The 23,380-nt window shown below is 38.3% G+C and overlaps 1 protein-coding gene across 2 annotated transcripts in view; it reads right to left on the reverse strand.

Annotated features, from left to right (window-relative positions):
• WNT2B (Wnt family member 2B) overlaps positions 1–23,380 on the reverse strand; it is a 470,507-nt gene that overhangs the window by 207,277 nt on the left and 239,850 nt on the right. For both annotated transcript variants that reach the window (XM_044076948.1, XM_044076947.1), the window contains exon 2: positions 21,285–21,505. In XM_044076948.1, coding sequence (XP_043932883.1) covers positions 21,285–21,505 — 221 coding nt within the window. The remainder of the gene's footprint in view (positions 1–21,284; positions 21,506–23,380) is intronic.

Here is a 23,380-nt window from a genome sequence, read left to right on the forward strand (position 1 = left end):
CTGTGTCCCTGCTGGACAGTGGCATTGGGTGCTGAATTGTTGGAACATAGGCTAAATTCTATGATCCTATGATGGTATGATGTACAAGTGACAAAAATATGCAGTAGTAAAGCAGTCAGTGGCGACTGTTCCATCTGTTGACCTTGTACGTGTGCAATAGTGACAAAGAATGAAGATAAATGTGTATATGTTCAGTGCACACCGCAATGCAGTTTAAAAAATATATTATAATTGACTTGCAATAGTGTTATGCTCGTAGCAAGGGATATGACTGGAAGCTGTGAGCCTTTGCATGGATAAGCACGCAAAACACATTTGTGTGATGTATGCAACAAAACCAAAACAGACATTTTAGAATTGAGCCTACTGGAGATGGAGAATCATGGCTACCAGTACGGGCAGTGGAATGCCATGCCCTGACAGTGGGATCCTCTATAACAAGGGCAAGTTTCTGACCAAATGATCGGATATATCAAAAAGGAACTCTAAAAGATGATATAGTCGGAAGGAAGCTCAAGGCACTCCACTCCTGAATGCCTTTCATGAATATCTGTTCATGTTTTGACAGTGTTGTGATGGGCCACCATGGTGCAGCTGACACTAACAGTCTAGCACAAGGGTAACTATAGAAGGTATGGTAGAAAATGTCTGCACCTACCATGAATAAGAGCAGGGATTTAATAAGACAGATGGTGGACATGTTACAACTCAGACTACACAAAGTGTATATATAACTCTATCTACTGGTTGTAGCATTAGCTGTATAGAGAGGCAGGAGTCTTAGGTATACACGTTTGCTTATATTTTTATTTTCTATGTGCTAGCTGATTAGGTCTGTAGCCCCTTTGCAAGCATGAGCTTTGGCCATAAAGGTAATTCCGAAAAGTATTACAACAAAGTAAACATAAAGAACAAAAATACAGACATAGAACAGCAGAAATAAGTTGTGTAATGCATAACAACAACATAGTACAACTGCTTTACGGGCAGGGAGTGGTGAGAATGAATGGGGTACATTGTTAGAACATGGAAAATGCCAAATGTGTTAAAGCTAACCGAGAAGAAAAATATTAAGCCTTGAAGGATATTAAGGGAGAGGGATAAGCAGACAGGAAGCTGCTTGGCAGTTGAAGAGCTGGAGCAGAAACCATAGTGTGCCTGGTTGTTGCTGAACTTTAACAATAGAAGATTTAAAGTGATTCAGCTTCTGTGCAGGGTGGAACGTTGTCTGCATGGATAGGCCAGGAGTATATAAATTGCATTGTATCTACTCATTACCCATTGTCTAATGATCCTGTTGTATTGTTTCTTTTCTGCACACTGTGGAAATGCTCAAAATGCATTGTGCATTGTATATTGCTGTGATTCTGTTTGTCATGAGGGATTTAAATGCCTGCCTTGGGTAGGAGAGTACACACTGCACTTCATTAGAATGCAGTGTGTTTTGGGGATGGCCCAGTGGGGCAATGCGTAGCATTGTCCCTTCATAACAAGCAACTCTGTGTTTTGATCCTTGACTGGGATGCCTTCTTTGTGGAGTCTGCATGTTCTCCCTGTGCTTGCTTAGGATTTTTCTTACTGTTGGTTTCCTCCCACATTCCAAAGACATAGTAGGTGGACTGATGACTTCTAAATTGTCTGTAGCTGTGTGTGCATGCCTGTGTGATACAGAACAATGACCTGGTGATCTATTTTATTTGTATCCTTGCCTAGTAAACTCCTTAGATGTAATGATTGCTCACTGGGTTACTGTAGGAGTCTGTTGTGACTAATATGCCCATATGGATAAATTGACTTTTGTAATTTTACCTGTCAGTACAGGACTGGAGGACATAATGTGAGCTGTAGCTTTTCTGGCATGTGGAGTGCAGACAGGTACACTGTAGCTGCTAGCGTGGACAGTAACATGATAATTAATGTTACTGAATATCTTGTCTTTTTCATGGAAGAGACAGACCTAACTAGTCATGGCATGTTGTGTGTATGGTGTTGCTTACATGTGGTTGTTGTCCTGTGCAGTCCAGTGGATACTGTGCCGGAGTATATGAATGAGCCCAGTCTCTGGTATTTACATTTGTTGTGATACAACTTGTCTGTTGGCATGAAAAGCAACGTGCCATCCCAGTGTTACATTCTGAGAGCCTACACTTGTTACCCAGATTATATTGTGTAAAGTGTGGCATACCACATCACTTAAAAAAAAAAAAAAGCACTTCAGCACCCATTGCCATGATGTTGTGTGTATCATTAGGCACAGCTCACCTTTTGCTGTGTAGGAATATACAACTACTATAAATAAAAACCTGATGTGTCATACTGGTAATAACAGATAAGTTTCCATGCATGTTGTAGCATTGTGTGATGTTTTTTCGTGCAGTGCTTCCAATTTTGTGAGTCAACCTTTTCGGATTCATACTATGACATCTGGTGGATACTTAGACCATTCAACATGATATCCACATAATGATATATATACATACATATATATATATATATATATATATATATATATATATATATATATATATATATATATACACACACACACACACACACACACACACACATCTGTATATATATATATATATATATATATATATATATATATATATATATATATATATATATATATATATATATATATATGCAAATTACAACATTACTAGCATCATATTGCATGTTGGTGGTTATTGTACTTTTGCTTGTGTAGTCAAACGTGTATGTGGTATACCTGGCACAAAACTCCATTTACTTTGTACAGCAATTATACTGTCACAGCTACTGGATGTTATGCTGTGGACTATGCATGTTGCCAGCTGCTGCCATTGCGATAGTCACTTGGAGGTGGGAAGGAGTCATAGTTTGATTCGATTTTTTCAGTGCTTACATATTTTATTCATCAGAATGGCATGATAGCAGTAGCATGAAGAGGCACAGCAGGAGGTGCACCGTATTGGGCTGCCAATATGGTGTGCTAAGTACCTTGCTCAGCAGGCCACATGCCATACAGCAGTTCAGTGAGGAGGAGACTATGCCATGTAGTGAGCAAGGTAAGTAGCCAGCCATATGCACTAAGAAATTTGCTGAGGGCTGTCTGCACTTGATTAACCAGTGCAGATTCTGATACTCAGTTGATTCTCTAGAACCTTTAAGTGAGACATGCCAGCACAAGCACCTTCATGATGTAAGAGCTAAGTTTGTAGAGAGAATTAAATAATTCTCTATCTTCTGTGTATGGCCGCCAGGAAAGTCTTTATGGAGGCCACTTCATCTGCTGGTATTGATATCCATCTGACAGTTTCACCCCACCTGCCTAATTCTAGCATGTGATCTGCTACCACTGCCTCTTTTGACTCAGGGAGGAGCAGTTCTACTCCATACACTGGATCAGCCATTGCTAACAACACCACAGAAAGTTGCAACAAGGTTGGCTATTTATCCACATAAGCCTGAGCCAAAGGAGGCATGGCTAAGCAGCCACAGGGCCAGTGAAGGGCTGTAATGATAGGATTGTATAAATACTTTGTTGACCTGTACATAGTTATTTTGTGTATTTTTTTTGTTTTGTGCATCATAAAGTTTGCTTCAGTGTACAGTCTTATTGGCATATTTTCTTGCATGTATGGTGCATCAGTTCTTTGACCACATATATGATCACATACATATGCAGTGTGTTACATTGTTTATAATGATATGATGGCTGTGCTCTCATGTACCAAGGTTCCCCCTGTTCTGCATGGAATTTGTCAGGTGGCTGGTCTATTTTTTTGGGGGGGGGTATGCAAAATTATGTACTTGTGTTCTCTCCCATTTTAAACTTGTACATCTGTACTGAAAAATCATTAGATCTTCCTTCACTACACACTGCTACTCCTGAGTCACCGGTGTTCATTTGGGTGTCATGTGCAATGTGCATGTCATACCCAGTTATTCCCTGGGTATCTCCTTACAAGATATCTCATTTTTACTTTGTTGCTCCTTGCGTGGTACCTGCAATACGGGGTGCACTTGTACTATGTGAAAAGTACAGATGGGTGATTACAGCAAAGTATATAGAGCCGCACATTGATGATGTCCTAGCTCACAGCCTCCATGCACTGGGAACTCTGTTTCAACCTGTTATGCTCTGGATTCTGTGATTTGTGTTCAATTCATTTTTGGGTTGGTGTGTACAATACTTGGCACAGTGCAGGGTCCAGCATTTTATAAAAAGGCATCGAGTCACTCTAGGTCCCTCATAAAGATGAGAGCCATTACAAGATTAGTTAAGCCTATTTGGCTTTAAACTTGACACAATCACCTATTTTTGCAATTGCACTGCCAGTAGGACCAGTAGCTAAACATAAATCTTCATGGTAGTCCTATCTGACTCTAGCTTTGGTTCAGTTTTCTTAATCAGCAAGTGTCTGATGTCATAGGAATTGTACACTCTGTATGCATATGATCTGATGTTTGTAACACCTCTGTCACACTTCACCTGATCCATGACACTTAAACATGTACATGCACCTGGTTCATCAGTGGAACATGACACTGGGTAGGGTGTGACATTTAACAGAGTGTCCATATGTAATCATCTTCCTACTGTACTGACTTCTGTTCCAATCATACCACCTGTTCATGCTGATTTTCAGCCTTGATTGACAGGCTACCATGAAATACAGATTAGCCTGTTTACTCTACAGCCTTCTTTGTGTGGTATCACATGACACATTATTGAAAATCTGGTGAGGAAGTGAGGGGCAAGAAACTTTGCCTTACTGAACACACAGGTGTGGGTTTTTGGAGGGAAATTTTAGAGGAACATTGTGTTTTAGAGTGGAAAGGCCATTCAAGGCAACTAGTGCACTGGGAGTGCTGCAGTGCAGAGCGGAAAGTTGAGGAGGACCTGTCTGAATGTGGCCATTAAGATAACAGGCTTTTTCCTCTAATCTATTGGCTCTTAGCCTGTTAAGTCATTGATTTTAAGCTAATTTAAGTCTTGGTTACTTGAAGTATATGGCATCAGCACTACTCCAGTCTTACATTACGAAATGCTTCTCTTCTAAGAAGCCACAGGCTGTCTAATTTGCCGTAGAAGTTCATATCCAAATTACTGATACTGAGGAGAGAGCATGGTTACATATTTCAATATTATTATTTATTTATTTATTTAACATTTGTTTACCTGGATGGTCCGACTGGACAACAGCATCCATTTTCACCAGAGGTCCGAGGAGAGAAGCTCCAGCAAAGTATATTACTAACACATGTCTAGTACAACAAAGAAAAAGTTTGCTATACAGTATGTAATATTAGCTCAAAATCACTCAGTTTAATGAAATTACCCACACTTCTTTTCTTTGGATTGTTTTTTTTCCCTGATTGCATGTGTGACAAACTGAAATGCTGCCAGCCCAGCTATCTGGAATTTTGTAAATAATCATATGTCATTTGTGAATATTAATATGATCCACAGGCTCGTCTTACAAATGTAAGAGAACTGTATGTTATGTACTGAGCTTCAAGAATGCAAACACAGTGATGGATGTAAGCTATATGCCTGTGGAAATGTATGTTTTAATGGAAGAAGTTGGAACATACAGAGTTAACTTACGAAACTTTAAGAAAATAAGTTGAAAATAAGTGCTTTACAATGTGCAATAAAAAGTTAGTTTCAGTGCAGCAAGCAGACACAATGTCTAGAGCTAGGGGTTTTCCTATTGTCTTGAAACAGAAATAATTACTAGGTTTCAAATGTAAAGTGTTTTTTATTGCTATGTTACTTCCTAGCAGCTGCACATCTGAGCGATAAGTATTTTTGACACAGAGATGTTGGTTTCTGTTAGCCTGGGAACTGAAGGCAGGTAACAAAGTGATGTCATCCAGCTGACCCAGCAGTAATGTTTTGATATTAATTTGGGAACTCTCTCAGAGACTGTGCATTTTGTATCTTGTCTTGGATATAGAAACATCCATTTAGCCCTTCTCATCTTCAGTTACCTTGCTCTGTAAGTAGGATATAGGCATAGTATCTCTTTTAGAGTTAGATAGGAATATAGTAAGATTAGTTTAGATGTTTTCTGTATTTATTTGAGAATGTCCTGCAATGTTCTTTTAAAATATTTCCTGTGATTCTGAACTCTGTAGTTACTGTGTTGTTTGAGTATTGTCTTGTTCTTTTATTATTTATTATTAAATATATTTAAATCTTTTAATTGTGGCTGGTTTGTTTAGAGATATTTAAGCTCTTAGTACTTGCATATGTATTTGGTGATACTGTATAGGCTAGCCTTGCTGTTGGTCATACTTACCATTTGGATAATAGTAACATTACACAGTAAGATTGGTCACTCTTTGGTAAGGGACTTAAAAGTAGTTGATAAGAGCTAGCTGGTGGCAGTGATAACTACCTTATAGTCTGGGCAGAAGGGGGCATAGCTAGTAAACCTGTGCCAGCCTTCCCCAGTAGTGTCTGTGGGTTTGTATATAAGTCAAACCTCAAAGTGTGTATGTGTCAGCTACTTGGGCAGGGATATAAAGCACTGGTTGGACAGAGATGGTGCTGGAGGTCTTAGCTTGGCCACTCGGCTGAGATCTTAACCCTATAGCTGTGCCAGTGGGGAGTCTTATTAGGGAACTGGAGCGAGAGAAAGGGAGAAACCAGCCCCAGACTAACTGTGATCTCTGTGTGCTCTTAAGGGAAATTGTACTTTACTGTGTGTGTACTTGTCATCCTCCCAATGTGTACATCCCTCACTGGTGCTAATGATTGAGGCTCCTTGATTACTGGGTCAGTGCAGGGGCATCACACCATATCTCCTGCTTTATGGCTGTTAGTATGTTTAATTGGATTACAAAGGACAGAACTCATGTACCTACCACATTCCTTTGTATTATTGTTTGCCTCAGTTTAATTTCACCATGGATGGGTTTGTTCCGTAACCAAAAAACAGCCAAGAAGTACCAGGTAAAATCTCATTTCTGCTGCAGTCCTTTTTTATATGGCTAAATAGTAAAATAAAGCATCCTTTTATGCATGAAACTGGCAGAATGATTCTACCAGCCTTCCATGATTCTCATATTATCTAATACTCTGTAATTATAGTTGAGAAATGCATTTTTTAAACACTATCAAAACATTCTCATTGACCATCCTTAAAAGTAAATATGGTGTCTCAGCTTTGGTATGTTCACAAGCTCTACATACAAGCCATTGGAAATCAAACTGTTGGAGGTATTGTGATTTAGCATTATTAACTTCTCTGCTGGCTTTGCCTTGTTTTACTTAACTAAAATTCTGATATTAGCTCTTTTAACCATATATATATTTGCAAGTGATTTAGTTACTAGTTAATGCTGTTTTCCTTTATTTTTGCACTTCATTTGCCTAACTTGTATCTGAGTTATTGTTACTTTTAGAGAGCTATTTTGTGTTTTCATCCATCTTGATTATTGGATTTTGTGGCACACAAATGTATTAAGTGGTTTACTGAACCTCACTCAGTAAACTTAGGCCTGTTTAGAAGATTTGAACAGGTTAGTTACCATAGTGGGTACAAAAGGCTGCAAAGGTTAGGCAAATTTTATAGCAAAATGTTCTTCACTGTGTTATTTGTACACTCAAGACCAGCTTGCCAATATAAAGTGGCTTTGTTTAAATATATTTTTCAGACAAATTTCTATGGATGTTATTGCTCTTTAAAATAGTTCAATGTTTAGTAGTAGTTGTTGAGGAATTTATAACATTCTAAATGGAGCAGCCCTTTGAGGTATACTATTTCATGGTTCATTTGAATTTTTTAGTTTAGTTTGTGAGGAAAGATTGCTGGTCATACTATGTGGATGTAAGAGGCGTATCATAAACATTTTATGTGGTTGGCTTTTTAGCACTCTTGCATGTAAGTCTCTGTTGCCTCAATGGAGTTCTACTAATAGCAGGTCAATTCTCCTTTGTCTAGTCCTTCTGTTATTCTCTGCTTTTAAAATAAATTAATACATAATAAAATATTACAAAAAAGTCTTTCTTCTCTTTGACTAGTAAAGGCATGATGGCATGGTCATATTTTTGTTTATTTTGACACTCTGTATTTTACTTGTGTTTCTGAGTAGTATCCCACAATGCTACTGGAAGCTGGATGAGCGCAATGCAAACTGTGTGCTAAATGGCAGTCCAGATCTTTGGTAAATGTGCTTACTTTTCAAGATCCTTGGTATCTATTTTTGATGTATGCAAGTTGTTATACTTCAGCTAATCCAGATGCTTCTTGCTTAGAAACTTATCATGAATACATAATACTCCCACTTTCTCAGGATAGTAGTGCTTCTCTTTTAGACAAGACCAAAAATTAAGCTTAAAACTAGGCGAAAGGACAGTCACTGCATTTAAGAATTATGCATGATCTGTTTACATTCCTTTGTCAGCTGGATAATTTCCTCAAGGAAGGAGTTAGATGTGTTTTTTAGAAATACTTGTGCTTTGCACTGATTTCCTGAGTTCTGCGTAAGTTCTGTGTAACTGTCCTTATTTACATTGTGTTAGCTGAACTGAAGGGTCCTTTTTTTCTCTGTGACATGATAAAACATGGAGTAAAAGTTAAAACATTTCAGCCAAAATAACAATGACATTAAAGCAATTAGGCCATGTGCTGTAAGTGTGAATTCTGCACGTTCAGTTCTTTAAACTATTTCCCACACACACAGAATATTATATTGCTAAACTAAAACTGAAACTGCAATAAATGCCAGAACAATAAAAAGATGAAAACCACGTTTTTCCAAGTGGCTATATTTCCTCCTCTGTGCTGTGATGGAAATCATGTTAATTAGATGAATTCACTTTACCCAAAAGTGAATTTGCCAAAAAGTCCTGTCGACACAACTTTCAGCAAACCACAAAGGTAACTTTACCAGGGAGCAAAATGCCCCACACCCTTGGGGGGGGGGGCATGCAAGTGTAAATGACCTGAGATGTACCTTCCAGGACTATATGAAGAGAGACATTATGAAGCTTTCTGACTGTGTCACAGGTTGATATGAGCCTAGCACTGAACAGCATAACACTATCACCAATGATGCTACAATGCGAGCAAAAAAAAAGATTGATTTCAATAACTCTCTGTCTTTCTGGTGTCATTCTAAGGGGATCCAATATTTCTAATCTTGAGAGGACATGGGTTAACAGACCACATTGCTTTTCCAAGAGTGGTTCACACCCTTCCCCTTTAGACTTTTGAATGCTAGCTAAAACATTAACCAACCCCATAGTGCCTTTTAGGCAACGCCAAATTTACAAATCTACTGACCACAGCAAAATCAACTTAACGGAACATCAAGATGTTACTGCTCAATGCCAGGAGGCTAAATAAAAAAATTTCAGTCCTTCCAAGCCCTCCTCACACTTGAACACAGACATCTGTACAGTTACCAAGACATTGTTTAAAGTTGCAGAGAGTACCCCAGCAGTGCAACGTTTCAGTACCTTATACACTTTCAGACTAGTAGCTGTACAGACAAGGGTTAAAGTTGGAGGTGTCTCAATATACGTCAATAACAAGCATACCTCTAGGGTGGTCAGACAGGATGATATGCTGGAGTTCATCCACATGTAGATCATTACAGACAAAATCCCTTACCATAGCCTAGCCAACTATAGGTCACCCACCATGTTTCCAGAAGTTCAATGCATACTTGGGCCTACTGGAGACACTTACCATCAAACATAATACCTTACTCATGGGAGAGTTTAATTACCCCTCTATAGACTGAGAATTATACACTGCCCCAAATCTACAGGTACAGAGATTCCTTGATTTCATAAATTCAAACACCCTTGACTAAATGGTGAATACACCCATTAGAGGCTCCAACATCCTGGACTTTGTGTTCACAAATATGGAAGAATGCTACACCCCCCATGTCTCATCTACTATGGTAAGATCTGACCATAAAGGTGTCTCCTTCAAAATCAGTAACACTGTGTAATCCCATTATAATTGGTAACAGCTAGGAACTATTCCAAGGCAAATTGCCTTTTATTAGGTGATGATTTGGTTTGTCAAAATTCTATACCTCTCCAAACCCTGGGAACACAGCATCCATCCATCCTTACATCCATCCATTCATCTACAACCCCTTCAGCCTATGTTGAATTACTCCCATCATGTCAGTGACTACATAGAGAATGCTGTACCTACCAAATGTAATCCCAACACTAGCCCCAGAAACAAACTGCCCAGGTGGCATCTGAAAAGAAACAGAATATATAACAAAAGGAAAATAAATTATGGCAAAAATCAGGAAGGGTAATTCCAGTAAAGATAAAAACTCTCTCGTCAAACTAAACCAGCAACTAAGAGGGCTACTTATGTCAAGCAAGGCCAAGATAGCTTCCCCTGATGAAAGATAACCATAAGGACTTCTTCAGCTGCACACATCAATGTGCTGAGCTGGTTGTTAATGGTGCCACATTCAAAGATCCTGGCAAAATACTCAACCTGTTGGCAGACAAATTCAGTAACAGCTTTACCCACAACCATCCCCCAAAAATTACCCTCAGACATAACCACTCCAACTATGACTAGGGAGCATGTATTGGCTGTGCTCACTAAAGCCAAGAACATGGCTTCAATTGGCCCATATAACATCCCAGGATGCCTCCTGAACAGCCTAAAATATAAGCTATCAAGACCTGTGAACTCATTATTTAACTATAGTCTTAAAGGCACATGAATTTAGGACTGTGATGGTCATCCACCTTTATAGTGGAGGATCTTCAACAGATCTGCAGGACAGCGCAGTGGTGTGGTGGTTTGCATTGTCATCAAACCGTAAGAAGTTCTTCGGCTCAATTCTTGGCTGGGGGTGCTTTCTGTGCAGTCTGCATGTCCACCCTGCATTCATGCGAGTTTCCTCTGGCTGCTCCTGTTTCCTCCCAGATCAGAAAGATATGTGTCTGGAACATTTCTCCCTGGGCTTCCGCGGAAGATTGGCTCATTCCAAGTAGGACTTTCCTGGTAAACAAATGTTAAATAAATAACTAAATCTGGAAACTACAGACCCATTAGTTTGACCTTTGTTTGCAAAGTCATGGAAAGAACTATGGAGATTATCAACAAGGACATAGGAGACGTCCAGACACTAGATCTGTCCCAGTTTGGCTTTGTCAAAAGAAGATCATGATTACTGAATCTGGAGCACTACTTTAAAAGGTCACTAAGGCAATGAATGAAGGGACAACTTCATACTGCCTACCTAGATTTGGCTAAAGCATTTGTTACAATACCTCCCCTTGGGCATTGTCAAAAAACTTGCAGAACTGTGTATAAACACCTTTATACAACATGCTGTATATTTAGCTGGTTCACTGATAGGACCCAGGAAGTTAGAATTGGGGAGGCTACCTCTACAAAGAGGCCGGCCACTAGTGGAGTCCCCAGGGCTCTCTGCTAGGCCCGGCCCTCTTTGACATCTACTTTTTGGATGCCAATGTCAAAGGCCTCTGGCAAACTAGGTTCACAGATGCTTGCAAACTGGGAGCAGCCATTGACTCCCCCCCAAGATGAGAACATCCTTCAGGAAGGTCTAATACAGATAAATGCTTGTTGCCAATACCATGGCTTAAAACTCAATATCCATATGCCTTAAAGTACCTTTTGAGAAGTTGGCCACCCTGGGTAACTGTCATCAATAAACCACCCCTAAAAGTTGATTCATTAGTCAAGGGTCTAGTAAATCATGTAGATAGTAACCTAGCTTTTGATGAACGTGTGTCCAAGGTATTAAGAAAATCCTTCTATGTTGCTCAACTTATAAGCAAGTGCATGGCATCTTGGTCTAGAGAGGTCATCATAGCACTGTATTTTGCCCTCATCAGACCCATGATAGAGCATAATGCCCCTTTCAGTATGTACCTGACCAGACTCATGCAGCAACTGGGACATCCACAAAGGTTCCTTACAAAAAGAATACAGAGAGTATTTATTTATTTTTTGACATTTGTTTACTGGGAAAGTCCGACTGGGTAGAAGTCCATTTTCAGTGGAGGCCTGGGGAGAAAAGCTCCAAATTATTACAAAACATTTTAAGAACAATAATTTTACAATCTTCTAAAATAAAACCAAAGCATCTGCAGTTTAAATAATTTTAACAAATTATACATAATATAAAAAAACTGGTTAAGAATTGATACAAGGTATACAAGTAAACAGAATGCCTTCCACTGATTGCCTCAAAGCCCTCTATCTTTACTCAGTATCATACATACGTCTGAGAGATGATCTTTGCCTGGCATACAAGGCATCCTTGGATACTGTTTTGATGAACCTTTTTTACATTTGTAAAACAGCATCAGAACTACTAAATTAAAAAAAAACGTTTGCAACATAAATAGGACATGTTGGAGAGATAGATGTGCTTCTCAGAATTTTGGTTGTCTGGAACAGTCTCCCCATCCCTTTGAAGAAGAGTTTCTCCTCATCTCTATTTAAGTGCAACTTGGACCAATGGATGGATAATTGGGAATTCACTCCAGGTCTGGTGCCTATGTCTCTGATGGACAGGCAGTCAGTAAATCACCCCCTATATCAATCAAATCTGTGGGTCACATTTGGGAGGCATGGCTAGGCTTATAAGGGCCCTAGTGGTCATTAGCCTAGTATACACTTAGGAAGGCGTATACATTACTACTGTTGTGAGACCACATAGCAGATAAAAGGGAAAAGTGCATTGTTGCTGAAAGTTGTTTCAGCACTTTTCCTTCAGTCTATCAGCATTTGGTGAAATGACTGTCAATACCCAGACTCCAGTGTTGTCTGTGGATGTGTGAGTATGTGTGGGGGTGCAATATCCCAACTTTATATATACATACTTATGAGACTAAATTAAGACTGTGTGTAAACTTGGAAAGGTTGAAACACACATTAAAACTGTTGTGTGACAAGGTTAGTAGGAGAGTACTGGAGTGGAAGACCCACAGTTCAGGAGAGTGTAATGGGTACATTGCCCTGCAAAAAGAGCTTTCACGTTTTCTCTTCCCTCATTTAGTTATTTTAAAGATGCTGATATACTTAGTGTGTCAAAATGTTGATTCGCATACACATATGCATATGACAGGTACAGGGGTCACACAAGGCCTCAAGATTTGTAACACATAGCCAAACTGTTACAACGTCAGTACAGAAAAATCTCTACTAGATGATCAGCCATTAAACCAACTCAGGCTAACACTGTCCTACAACCTCTCTTATTGACTGCTGAGGTTAAAAACCTTTAAGCATATCTTGTTAACTTTTTTCAGTGTGTTAAAAACAAACCAGAAAACAAGAAGCTGGTCCATCAGTCAAAAACATACAAATAAAACTTAAAAGTATTTATATAAAATTAAAAGAACCAAATTAAGCCATTTGTATTGTTGTTAAAACAGAAAATATCATGTATCTCAGGTATCGGTAGTTGGATGCAACATAAAAATCCTGGGTCAGCTTAGTGTGGGTCAATAATTCATACAAATTTCAATGTGGTGCTTCGCAGTCTATTAATTTTTTCCTTGGTCTTTGGATTCAGCTTGAATGCATTTAACTACTTGGATATGTAGAAAAAAGATCTTGTGAAGGGAATCTCTTACAGATTAGTTGATCGAGTTGTATATAACTCTACAAAAACAAGTTGCCAGGAAGAAATAGCCAGGGAATTGTTATGGCTAGGCTTGTACTAACCTATGAACCTATGTAAGGGACATGAAGCCCCTAAGGCTCTATTGTGAAAATGTAGAGGGCATTGACCAAGAAGTGCAAAACTAAAATAATCTTGTCTTAATATGAGATGCGATAGGAAAGTAAAACTTAAAAAAAAATGTACCAGTAAAAGTGTGGCATATGTTGATGACAAAGATTTAAGTCAAACTTTCCAGAAGTTGTTTAAAAATTAAGACCTAGCATTGTAACAATTACATGTAGACTTGGTGAAGGAATATGCTGTAAAGTTTAGGAACTGATGAAAGAAAGTTTAGTTTCTAAATGCAAACAGAGCTTTCATATGTTTTTGGAGCTTTTGTGAGAAACCATTGATAGAACATTCTAAGGAATATTGAGGTAGAACTAAATACATCAGATGGTGGTAGAAGTTCACAGATTGGGTTACCTTTTAACAAGGAGCTGAGAAGTGGACATGGCTTGAGCTGGACTATTTTATACAACAAGAAGGAAGACTGCATTTCCCTTGGGATAGCTGGTAACATTTTTGTGCTGTGGAGGAGATAACTGATACTCTAGTTTTTGAGAATGAAACATTAACCTATAGACCTTAGTCAGTACTGTTTGTAGTGTTTACTATTGTTATTAAATACAGATGTAGTTAGTGGCAAATTGTAATCCAAGATGTGTAGCAGCATTTCCATTGGCCAAAGTGTTTCTGGCTTCAGAAGTTAAAAGGAAACCCCTCATGGCAGGTTTGTTGTAATTCATTTAACCTGCTGAGCACTTTAGAATGCAACAGTGAAGGGTATTAACACAAGATATTCAAACTGTTTACCAACATGAACGAACTCCACCAAGGGGAGAGTAGTGACTATAAACACAGTACGTCACACATTTACTGTGTATAATAAGCTGTTCTGCCTTTTTATTAGTGAAACTAAAAATTTCATTAAGGAGCAGCTTTAAGCTCATATTTATGTTGTCTGATTTTGCTAAAAAGGTGCCTTATTTATTGCCTGCAGCTTGAACCATGTCGAAAAAAATGCTGTGGTCCAACCCTACTTATCCAAGTAGCAAATGCATAACTAAAACAAACAAAAACTTAAGCTTTTGCACTACATAACTGCTTTTGATTCATATTATTACTTTTTTTATATAAAATAGTTTACGTGAATTCCTGGATAAATGTCTTGTGTGTGTAAAGAAAAAATAAAACTCTTGTTTTACACCATCTTTAGCTGTCTCTGTACTTTTATACAACTTACTTTGTCTGATGTTTATCCACATTGTCAAGTGTAACATGGCATCCTGAGTTTTGTTTGGGTATTAGTCTGTCAGTTGGTGAGGATGTGAATGAATGAATTAACTCAAGTTCAGGCACCTAGGCAGTGAGACATTTCCCTGTGGTACATTTGGTTGGGGACACATAGCTGAAATGACAGTCAGCTGCAGAGAAATATGACTGTTGTGAATTCCCTGTGGGAAAGAGAAGAATGTGCTGCCATGTCCTTAACTTCAATAACCAAATGCACAGGGGGAAAGTAATGTCCATGGACCCCCAAGGCAACATGAGACAACAGGCAGTACAGCAAACATCAGCAGCAAGCTGGCCAGTGGGCATGTCAGTGGCAGTAGAAATGCAGTGCACAATGGGCAGTGCCTTTATAATTGGTGGGACACCCTTCACAGTGTCTAGAGAACGTTACCTAAAATGTACACTGGAGCATAAATGTGACTACTGTAGCATGCAAGGTTTCCTCCATGCTGTAGCACACTTCTACATGAATAGAGATTGTAGGAGGGTATAAACACAGTGTGCAAGGGAGCTCAAGTATGGTATTCAGAGATCTGTATTTATGTTATTTTTCTGAAAGGGGTTCTGTATATATGTGTCCTACTTAAATTTCTGCAGGACATTTGACACAATACTGTACAAAAAGTTATAGAACTCATCAGACCCCCTTGACAGGAGTTACTGAGTGGTACTATGTATAAAAATTGACTAGCAAAAGCACAGATGACTCTGTAATGTTAATTCAGATGAAAAGACAGCTGCCATGAGGTAACACATGGATCAGTACTTGGGTTCGTCTTTCGGCAGAGCGATTTTATATAGACATAAAAGTGTATAGTGAAACTGCATTTTTGGTGATGAAGTGTGGTATTGGACAAGGTTGGCACTGAAAGTGTACAAAGAAGAGGAGGGCCTAGTGGCAACAACAGAGGAGTGGTACAAAATTTGGCAACTTAATGAGAGGTTGGGAAGTTGCAAAATAATGGGAACTGACAGTATGCAGACCAAATGAGCCTTGAATAAGAAACAGGTGGCAAAGTGCCATAAAACTGCTGCAGTATTGGTAGTATACAAACCAAATGAGCCTCAAATAAGAAACATGGCAAAGTGCTATAAATTAGAAAACTGAGGATCCTTTCTTGCAGGATACTTTGAGAAGTCTGAAGCAACCTGTAGACTGTAAATTCGAGTTAAGCTTGCTAAAAAACACATGATAAATCTCCAAGTGACATTACAAAAGTAGTAAGTTTTGAATGGGTTCAAGCACCCCCCCCACCATTCATTTAAGTATACCATGGTCACACCAACTATGGTGACAAAGATGCTATGCAGTGATGAAACTAGTAATCGAAGCACAGTACACATGGATAAAAGCAACAGGGATGATCATTTTGGGGAAATGGGACTGGTGAGATCGCATTAAGTGAAATAATTTTTCATTAAATGGTACGTCTCCTTACATAGACAGCTAATACTGCTCTGTCTTGAAGACTGTCTACAATTGTAGAGACATAAACTCCTTTGCTGTTGCAATCATATATGTGCCCTGATGAAAATGAACACAAACAGTACATGGTCTTCACTAGAAGTCAGAAAATGAACAAAAGCACTACATGGTCTTCACTAGAAGTCAGAAAATGAACACTACATGGTCTTCATTAGAAGTCAGAAAATGAACACAAACAGTACATGGTCTTCACTAGAAGTCAGAAAATGAACACAAACACTACATGGTCTTCACTAGAAGTCAGGAAATGAACACAAACACTACATGGTCTTCACTAGAAGTCAAAAAATGAACACTGCATGGTCTTCACTAGAAGTCAGAAAATGAACATAAACACCACACAGTCTGTACTAGAAGTCAGAAAATGAACTCAAGCACTACATGGTCTTCATTAGAAGTCAGAAAATGAACACAAACAATACATGGTCTTCACTAGAAGTCAGAAAATGAACACAAACACTACATGGTCTTCACTAGAAGTCAGAAAATGAACACAAACACTACATGGTCTTCACTAGAAGTCAAAAAATGAACACTGCATGGTCTTCACTAGAAGTGAGAAAATGAACATAAACACCACACAGTCTTTACTAGAAGTCAGAAAATGAACACAAACACTACATGGTCTTCACTAGAAGTCAGAAAATGAACACAAACACTACATGGTCTTCACTAGAAGTCAGAAAATGAACACAAACACTACATGGTCTTCACTAGAAGTCAGAAAATGAACACAAGCACTACATGGTCTTCAATAGAAGTCAGAAAATTAACACAAACACTACATGGTCTTCACTAGAAGTCAGGTAGTAAAAGATGTAAATACTTCATATATGCAGTACTTAACAAATTAACTTTGGGAAATAATAACGTTTAATTACATTGAAGGATTCTACAGAGGGCCAAGTAAGTACACTGATTATGTCCTTTCGTTGTTGTAATTTTTTTAATCTGAAGGAGGTTTAAGAAAAGTAGTAGAACATGCATTTTCTTTTTTCATGAATGGAATGTAGGACAATTGAAACAGTTTTCTTCAAGAGGCTGTAGCATAAAAAGTGTCAGAACTGAAGAACATGTGAGACATAAAAAAGGCATTGCTAATGTGACAGCAAAACACAGGAGCTGTTGAGCCAAATGGATAGCTTGTTGCCTAGAAGGTAGTGAAGTGTGAGGACTGTAAGCAAAGTCAGCTCTGTCTGCCGTCACAGGTCTAGTTTTATAGTTTTATCTAGCATGAAGGTTTTCCATTAGCTTCTTTAGTAGGTGTACACTATCTGTTAGAAGTACAATCAAAATTCATATATATTCTCCAGTCCACTGCATTAAAAATGACTGTCAGTGGAACTATTTGACCAGTTTTATAAAAATAAATATTTTTTTCCTTAAAGTGGTCAGGCTGCAGCAATATCTCTTTGAAATACAACATACGTGTTTCTTCAAGTTTACTCTTGTTAGACATGCATATTTCAGTGAAACTTTTTATGCTAATGTCTAAATCCTAAACTTTAATGGTTAGATGATATACGAGCTATGGTTCTAGAGCCCATGGACTGCAAAGCACGAGAAGCCCATGATTAACTATATCTGTGTTCGATTATAACATGAAAAGTTTTTTCCCTCCCTAGTAGCCTTAAAAAAGGCCTTTAACAAGCTCCTTATCCGTCGCTGGTGTCTACTTGACCCAGTGATAGCTAAAATAAGTGACTCTTTTCCTTTTGTCTTCTTAAACACAGCACAAGTCCTTTCTTTTGCATTTGTGCCCCTGAAAGTATTTCATATCAGTTCCTATCCCCATCTTTTATTTAGTTCTATGTATGGAATTCAGAAGCATTATTAATTTGATTCTACTCTCCCAATCATCTTTAATCCCAATCCATGCAAAGTATAACTATCGTATCCTCCGTGGAGAAATCTGTTAAACAAAACTATATAAAGATGTGCAAGGCATTGCTTGGGGAACCTCAGAAAATACAATGAAACATTTTGCAGCCAACTGGCACATTGTGTCAAGAGTAATATGGGAGAAAAGAATGCCAAAGAAATTGAAAATTAAGAAGTTAGAAAGTAACACGTACAAAACATCACTGTTATCAGTTCCTCTATATGGATCAGAAACCTGGCCAATTAAGACCAAGCTGCTTGAGGTGATGGAGATGAAATGCTGAGATGGGTAGTAGGATGCACATTGTTAGACAGATGAAGAAATGAGGTCTTCAGAACACTAGCCAAAGTAGTCCCAGTTACAGAAAATATCAAACTGAACAGATTGTGGTGGTTCAGTCACATGTACGGGAAAGGAGGAAACGACTTGGTAATGCCAATTTGGGAGAGACAGACAAAAGGATACAAGGATTTTCAGGAAAAATATGGATGATGGATGGATTATTAGAGATTACCTGAGACAGGTGGGCAATGCCTCTCAACTGTCCAGATTTCCACAGAATGTCCAGATTTATGCCTCATATTTTTGGTCTGTTCCTCACAAAATTAATGTTTTTCTGTATTTTTGCAGCAAATCAGTGAGGATTGAATTCACTAAATAATGACAGGCATTTGAGATTCAGACTTCATATCATAAAATGCATGATAACACAATGCCTTTTATTCTAGCAACTTTCAAAGTTTTTGAGAGCAATATTTAAATTTTGTCCCTATTTTTGGACCTTTGTCCCATCATTATTTTTGAATAAGAGATTGAGAAATATGGTGGGCATGACTAACAAAGAAGGTAGGAGAATGACTATGGATAGATAGAAATGGTGACAATTGATGTGGCATCTTGATCTCATGTAAAAATGGGGGAAAAAGGCGGGGATGAGTTTGATTTTATAAAGAACTAACTTTGGACCATAGTGTCAGTGGCTCACAACCTGGTACAGAATGAAATTCTGCTCTCTGGCAAGAATCAGCTTTGCTATATAGTTCTTTCTTACATAAATTTATGGTTGCATGATTTGGCCGTTTGATGAACTGCAGCTTCAACATTTCCGTGTCGACTAAAGGTGAGCTGATGTTTTAAGTCTTCGAATATATGATATAGACCCGTGTTTTTCCTTTTTATTTAAGTTGTGCATACAAGATTCTAGGGCTCTTTAAATATAATTATCTCGGTGGGGGCTTGGCTGTCACATGATCTGAAATTTGAATTCATGTTTTTAAATACAACTGTTAACATTGCAGAGTTCTTTATCTGATGAAGGTTTTAAAATAGAACAAAAGGATTCATCTTTTTATATATTTGAGTGGTTAAATCTGTAATGGTATGAGCTTCTGTGTCTATGGTGTCCTTTTTTGTGGATTTACAAGGCAATTTGCATTAAATCAGTTACTCACCAAAATCTGCCTTGCCTAACATTTGTTACTTGTGAAGTTGCAACTTTAAATATTTGTAATGCACAAAAACTTATAGTGAATTCACCATAAAGACCAGAAAATTATGTTTAACAACCACTGGTACAACTGTTGGAATTTGAGTTTGTGAAAACTTAACAGTGAATAATCAGCATTAACAATAAGTGGACTTCTCTTTCTTTTCATCCCTTAAACACAACATACTCCTCTTAACCAGCAGAATGCAAAAACAAAAAGTGTGACAGCTTTCTGACTGTTATTCTAAGAGTTAGGATTGACAGTATAAATGTCAGTAGTACAAAAGAAATCCTCTTTAATCTCTGAATTATACAGTGTAGCTAAAATATCTCTGTGCTCTTTATACTTAGAAAACAACTATCAAAAAACACAGTGCCATTACTCCGTCAGCAGGATGGTTGCAAAAGGGTCGAACAACCTATCAAATGTCAAAGGGATGTTTGGAGTAAGTGAATCTGTTTGAAATCTATTGCTTCAGCTCAGACAATATCTTCAGAACCAACTTTTTCAGCTTGCCAACTTTCAATTTTCAACTTCCTAGATTTTTTTATGTTAATCTGTTAATCCTACTAAAGTAATGACTGCACAAAGCAAGATTCTTAATCCTGTATAATCAGCTTCAAAACTAGTTCTGTACAAAGTGCTTTAAAGCAGCGAGTCAGACAGTGAGGCCTGCTAGTCTGAAACAGAAGCCAGGTTTGACTTCACATTTGAATCATTAGTATTCAGGTGCCTTTCCACATCAACCAGTCACAAAGGTAAATATAATATACAGCAAAGGCATACATACACAAGTGTGTATATGCATAATTGCCATTATAAACACATGGAGTATTAGTTGCTCATGTTATAAATGTACCTAACAGAATTTCCTACAAAGTGCTTCCACTACACCCAGCATTTAGCTGTCTCTGCAGTTCTCAGAGCCTTGACACTTTAGCCCATGACTTACATTCATTATTAGCATACACTGCTAACAATGCTGAAGATGACTTTTGGCTCATCATTCTGTCTAAATGTTGTAACTGTCATTATGATGGTGGCACTTCCATCACCTTCTATTTCCTGTCTGTAAAACACCATCCCTTCTAGTAAATTGTTTTGTAAGTCCGTCACTCACTCTCTCTCTCTGTCTCATGTAATATTTCTGATATTGATCTCCTTGTTTCCATTTACCATCCACACCCTGGCCTTCTCTTTATGTATTGATTGATCTCAGTATCTGCTGCGACCATCTGGCTCATTACAGCTATCTGAACCTTATTCATTCTCTTAAGGTTGACAGTTGATCATGGCAAGATATCATAAAAGCAGCCATGAGTGGATTTTCTAATCTCCTCTTATTAGTCTGCTTAAATGTTTTTTTGAACATAGATACAAAAATACCAAGAGTTTAATAATTTAAGACTGGAAACAATAAGTCCTATTGACTGTTACTTACTGCGTAGCATAACTCTTCCAAATACTGTGTGGTCTCTGTCCAGGGTGCTACAGTTCCAGCGGTGGTGCCTAAACTGGTGCTGACATTCTCGTATCCAGTCCTTGGCCCCCTCACCAATTGACTGCATGATGTCTGGATGCTTTTGGCAAAGCTGCCTCTGTTTGTTCACTAATCCAGGGATGTTATCACAGATGACACGTGCTCCTAATGCCCCAATATACCTATAGAAAAGAGGAAAAGCACATGCACGTTTTACAGCCTCCTCCTTTAATAAGGGGGCAACTCATTTTGAGATCCAGACGCAACAGTTGACAGTTTCATAACATTATTAAAGTACAAATTTCATGTTGAGTATAGCAGTGAAAACATTATGCCATGTTCATAAATAGATGGGAAGTCACAGTGTATAGGATTAACCATTGTTTTGGCTCTGATATACTACGGCATTGGTGACCATCTTAAGATTTGTTATATTTGTTATACAACTGCAGACGGAAATATCGGTGACTATAGAAAATACTTTGTGCTGTGATAGAGGATAATTTCAAGTTACATACCTGCAACACCATCCTGGGTCTTTGTTATGAATCACCTAGTATTCTGCCCTCTTAAGCCATGTCATTACTCTAAGAAAATGGAAATGCCTTCTGTCAAACTCTGACCACTGACTGGCCAGAAATTTAAGATGCTAAATCATGCACTGAAGAAATTAAAGGACTTGGAAGTAGTTGTACACAGGTAACAAATGCTACACACTAATGGAACACTAACACAAGGTTGAAGCAATTTATAGAACATTCTACAGAATTGGGTTTGACTTCCACAACTGTGACTTGCATATTGGAAACCAAGTGTGCCAATAAGACAGACACGCTGAAATAAAAATTGAGAGCCCAGCACTTGTACCTAGTGGCTAGTACGCAGTCAGTAAATGTAAATTAATATATTGCCTCATATGAAAAAAAAAACATGCAGCAAAAATATCTTTAATTTTGCAAAAAAGTATGAAACACTAAATAAACATGCTGCAATGCAAGATAACCTAAACTTAGATCAAAACTTGTGAGGTGAATGGCAGTAGGGGATAATACAGTTGCATACAGGGAAAGGAGATGTTGACAGGTGTGAACAGCAAAAGTAAATAAGAGTTTTGCTGTACACAGAGGACTTGGCCAGTATGATCACCTAAATTCATTTCCACCTCTCTGCTGCTTCCCTAGGGTTTGTGGAGTTTATCCCATTGGTTGCATCATGGTTGCATTACAAAAGTTTTATGTACTCTTATCCTTGCTTTAAAAGGAAGCGAAAAAAACTTTCTGCTGCAGTACCATTTTAATTAAAAAAATACTTGTCATATTTGAGTTGATGTGCAAAAGCCCATTTCGTTGGACACCCAAGAGAGTGAGAAGCTCTAGACCTACAAAACTTGCTTACAAAAACTGCATAACATAAATATATATTTTACATATGTAAAATGAGAACACACAGAATAAAAATAACTATTCCCATTAGGGGCTAATTAGGGCGGCCACGGTGGTGCAGTGGTTAGCTTTGCCGTCTCACAGCAAGAGGTTCTCCGGTTCGATCCTCGGCTGGGGTGCCTTCTGTGCGGAGTCTGCATGTCCTCCCTGTGGTCGCGTGGGTTTCCTCCGGGTGCTCCGGTTTCCTCCCACATCCCAAAGACATGCTGCAGGTTGATTGGATACTCTAAATTGGCCCTAGGTGTGCGTGTGAGTGTGCCTTCTGTGGAAGGTTGGGCGCCGGGCTGGCAACTCGACACCGTAAAACTCTACTGCCATTCAATGTGCGGACAAGGTGATCCACTGTGGCGACCCCTAACCGGGAAAAAGCCGAAAGAAGAAGAAGAAGAATTCCCATTAGGGGCTAATTGACAATTTACAATAAAGTGCAACTGCTGTGGGTATAATGGCTAATGCCCATCTCTCAGGGATTTGTTTTTTTACTGTATTTAATAAACGTTCATAGCTTTGTAACACCATTTTAATGTTTGTTTTTTGTAATTCATATCATTGTATACTTTACAATATTAATGTTTTTGGCAATTGTAGTAGTGTTCCCTGTTTAAAATGTTCAAT

This window comes from Protopterus annectens, chromosome 7.part0 (assembly GCF_019279795.1).
Source record: "Protopterus annectens isolate FY-2018-M chromosome 7.part0, PAN1.0, whole genome shotgun sequence".
In the NCBI taxonomy this organism is placed as follows: Eukaryota; Metazoa; Chordata; order Ceratodontiformes; family Protopteridae; genus Protopterus; species Protopterus annectens.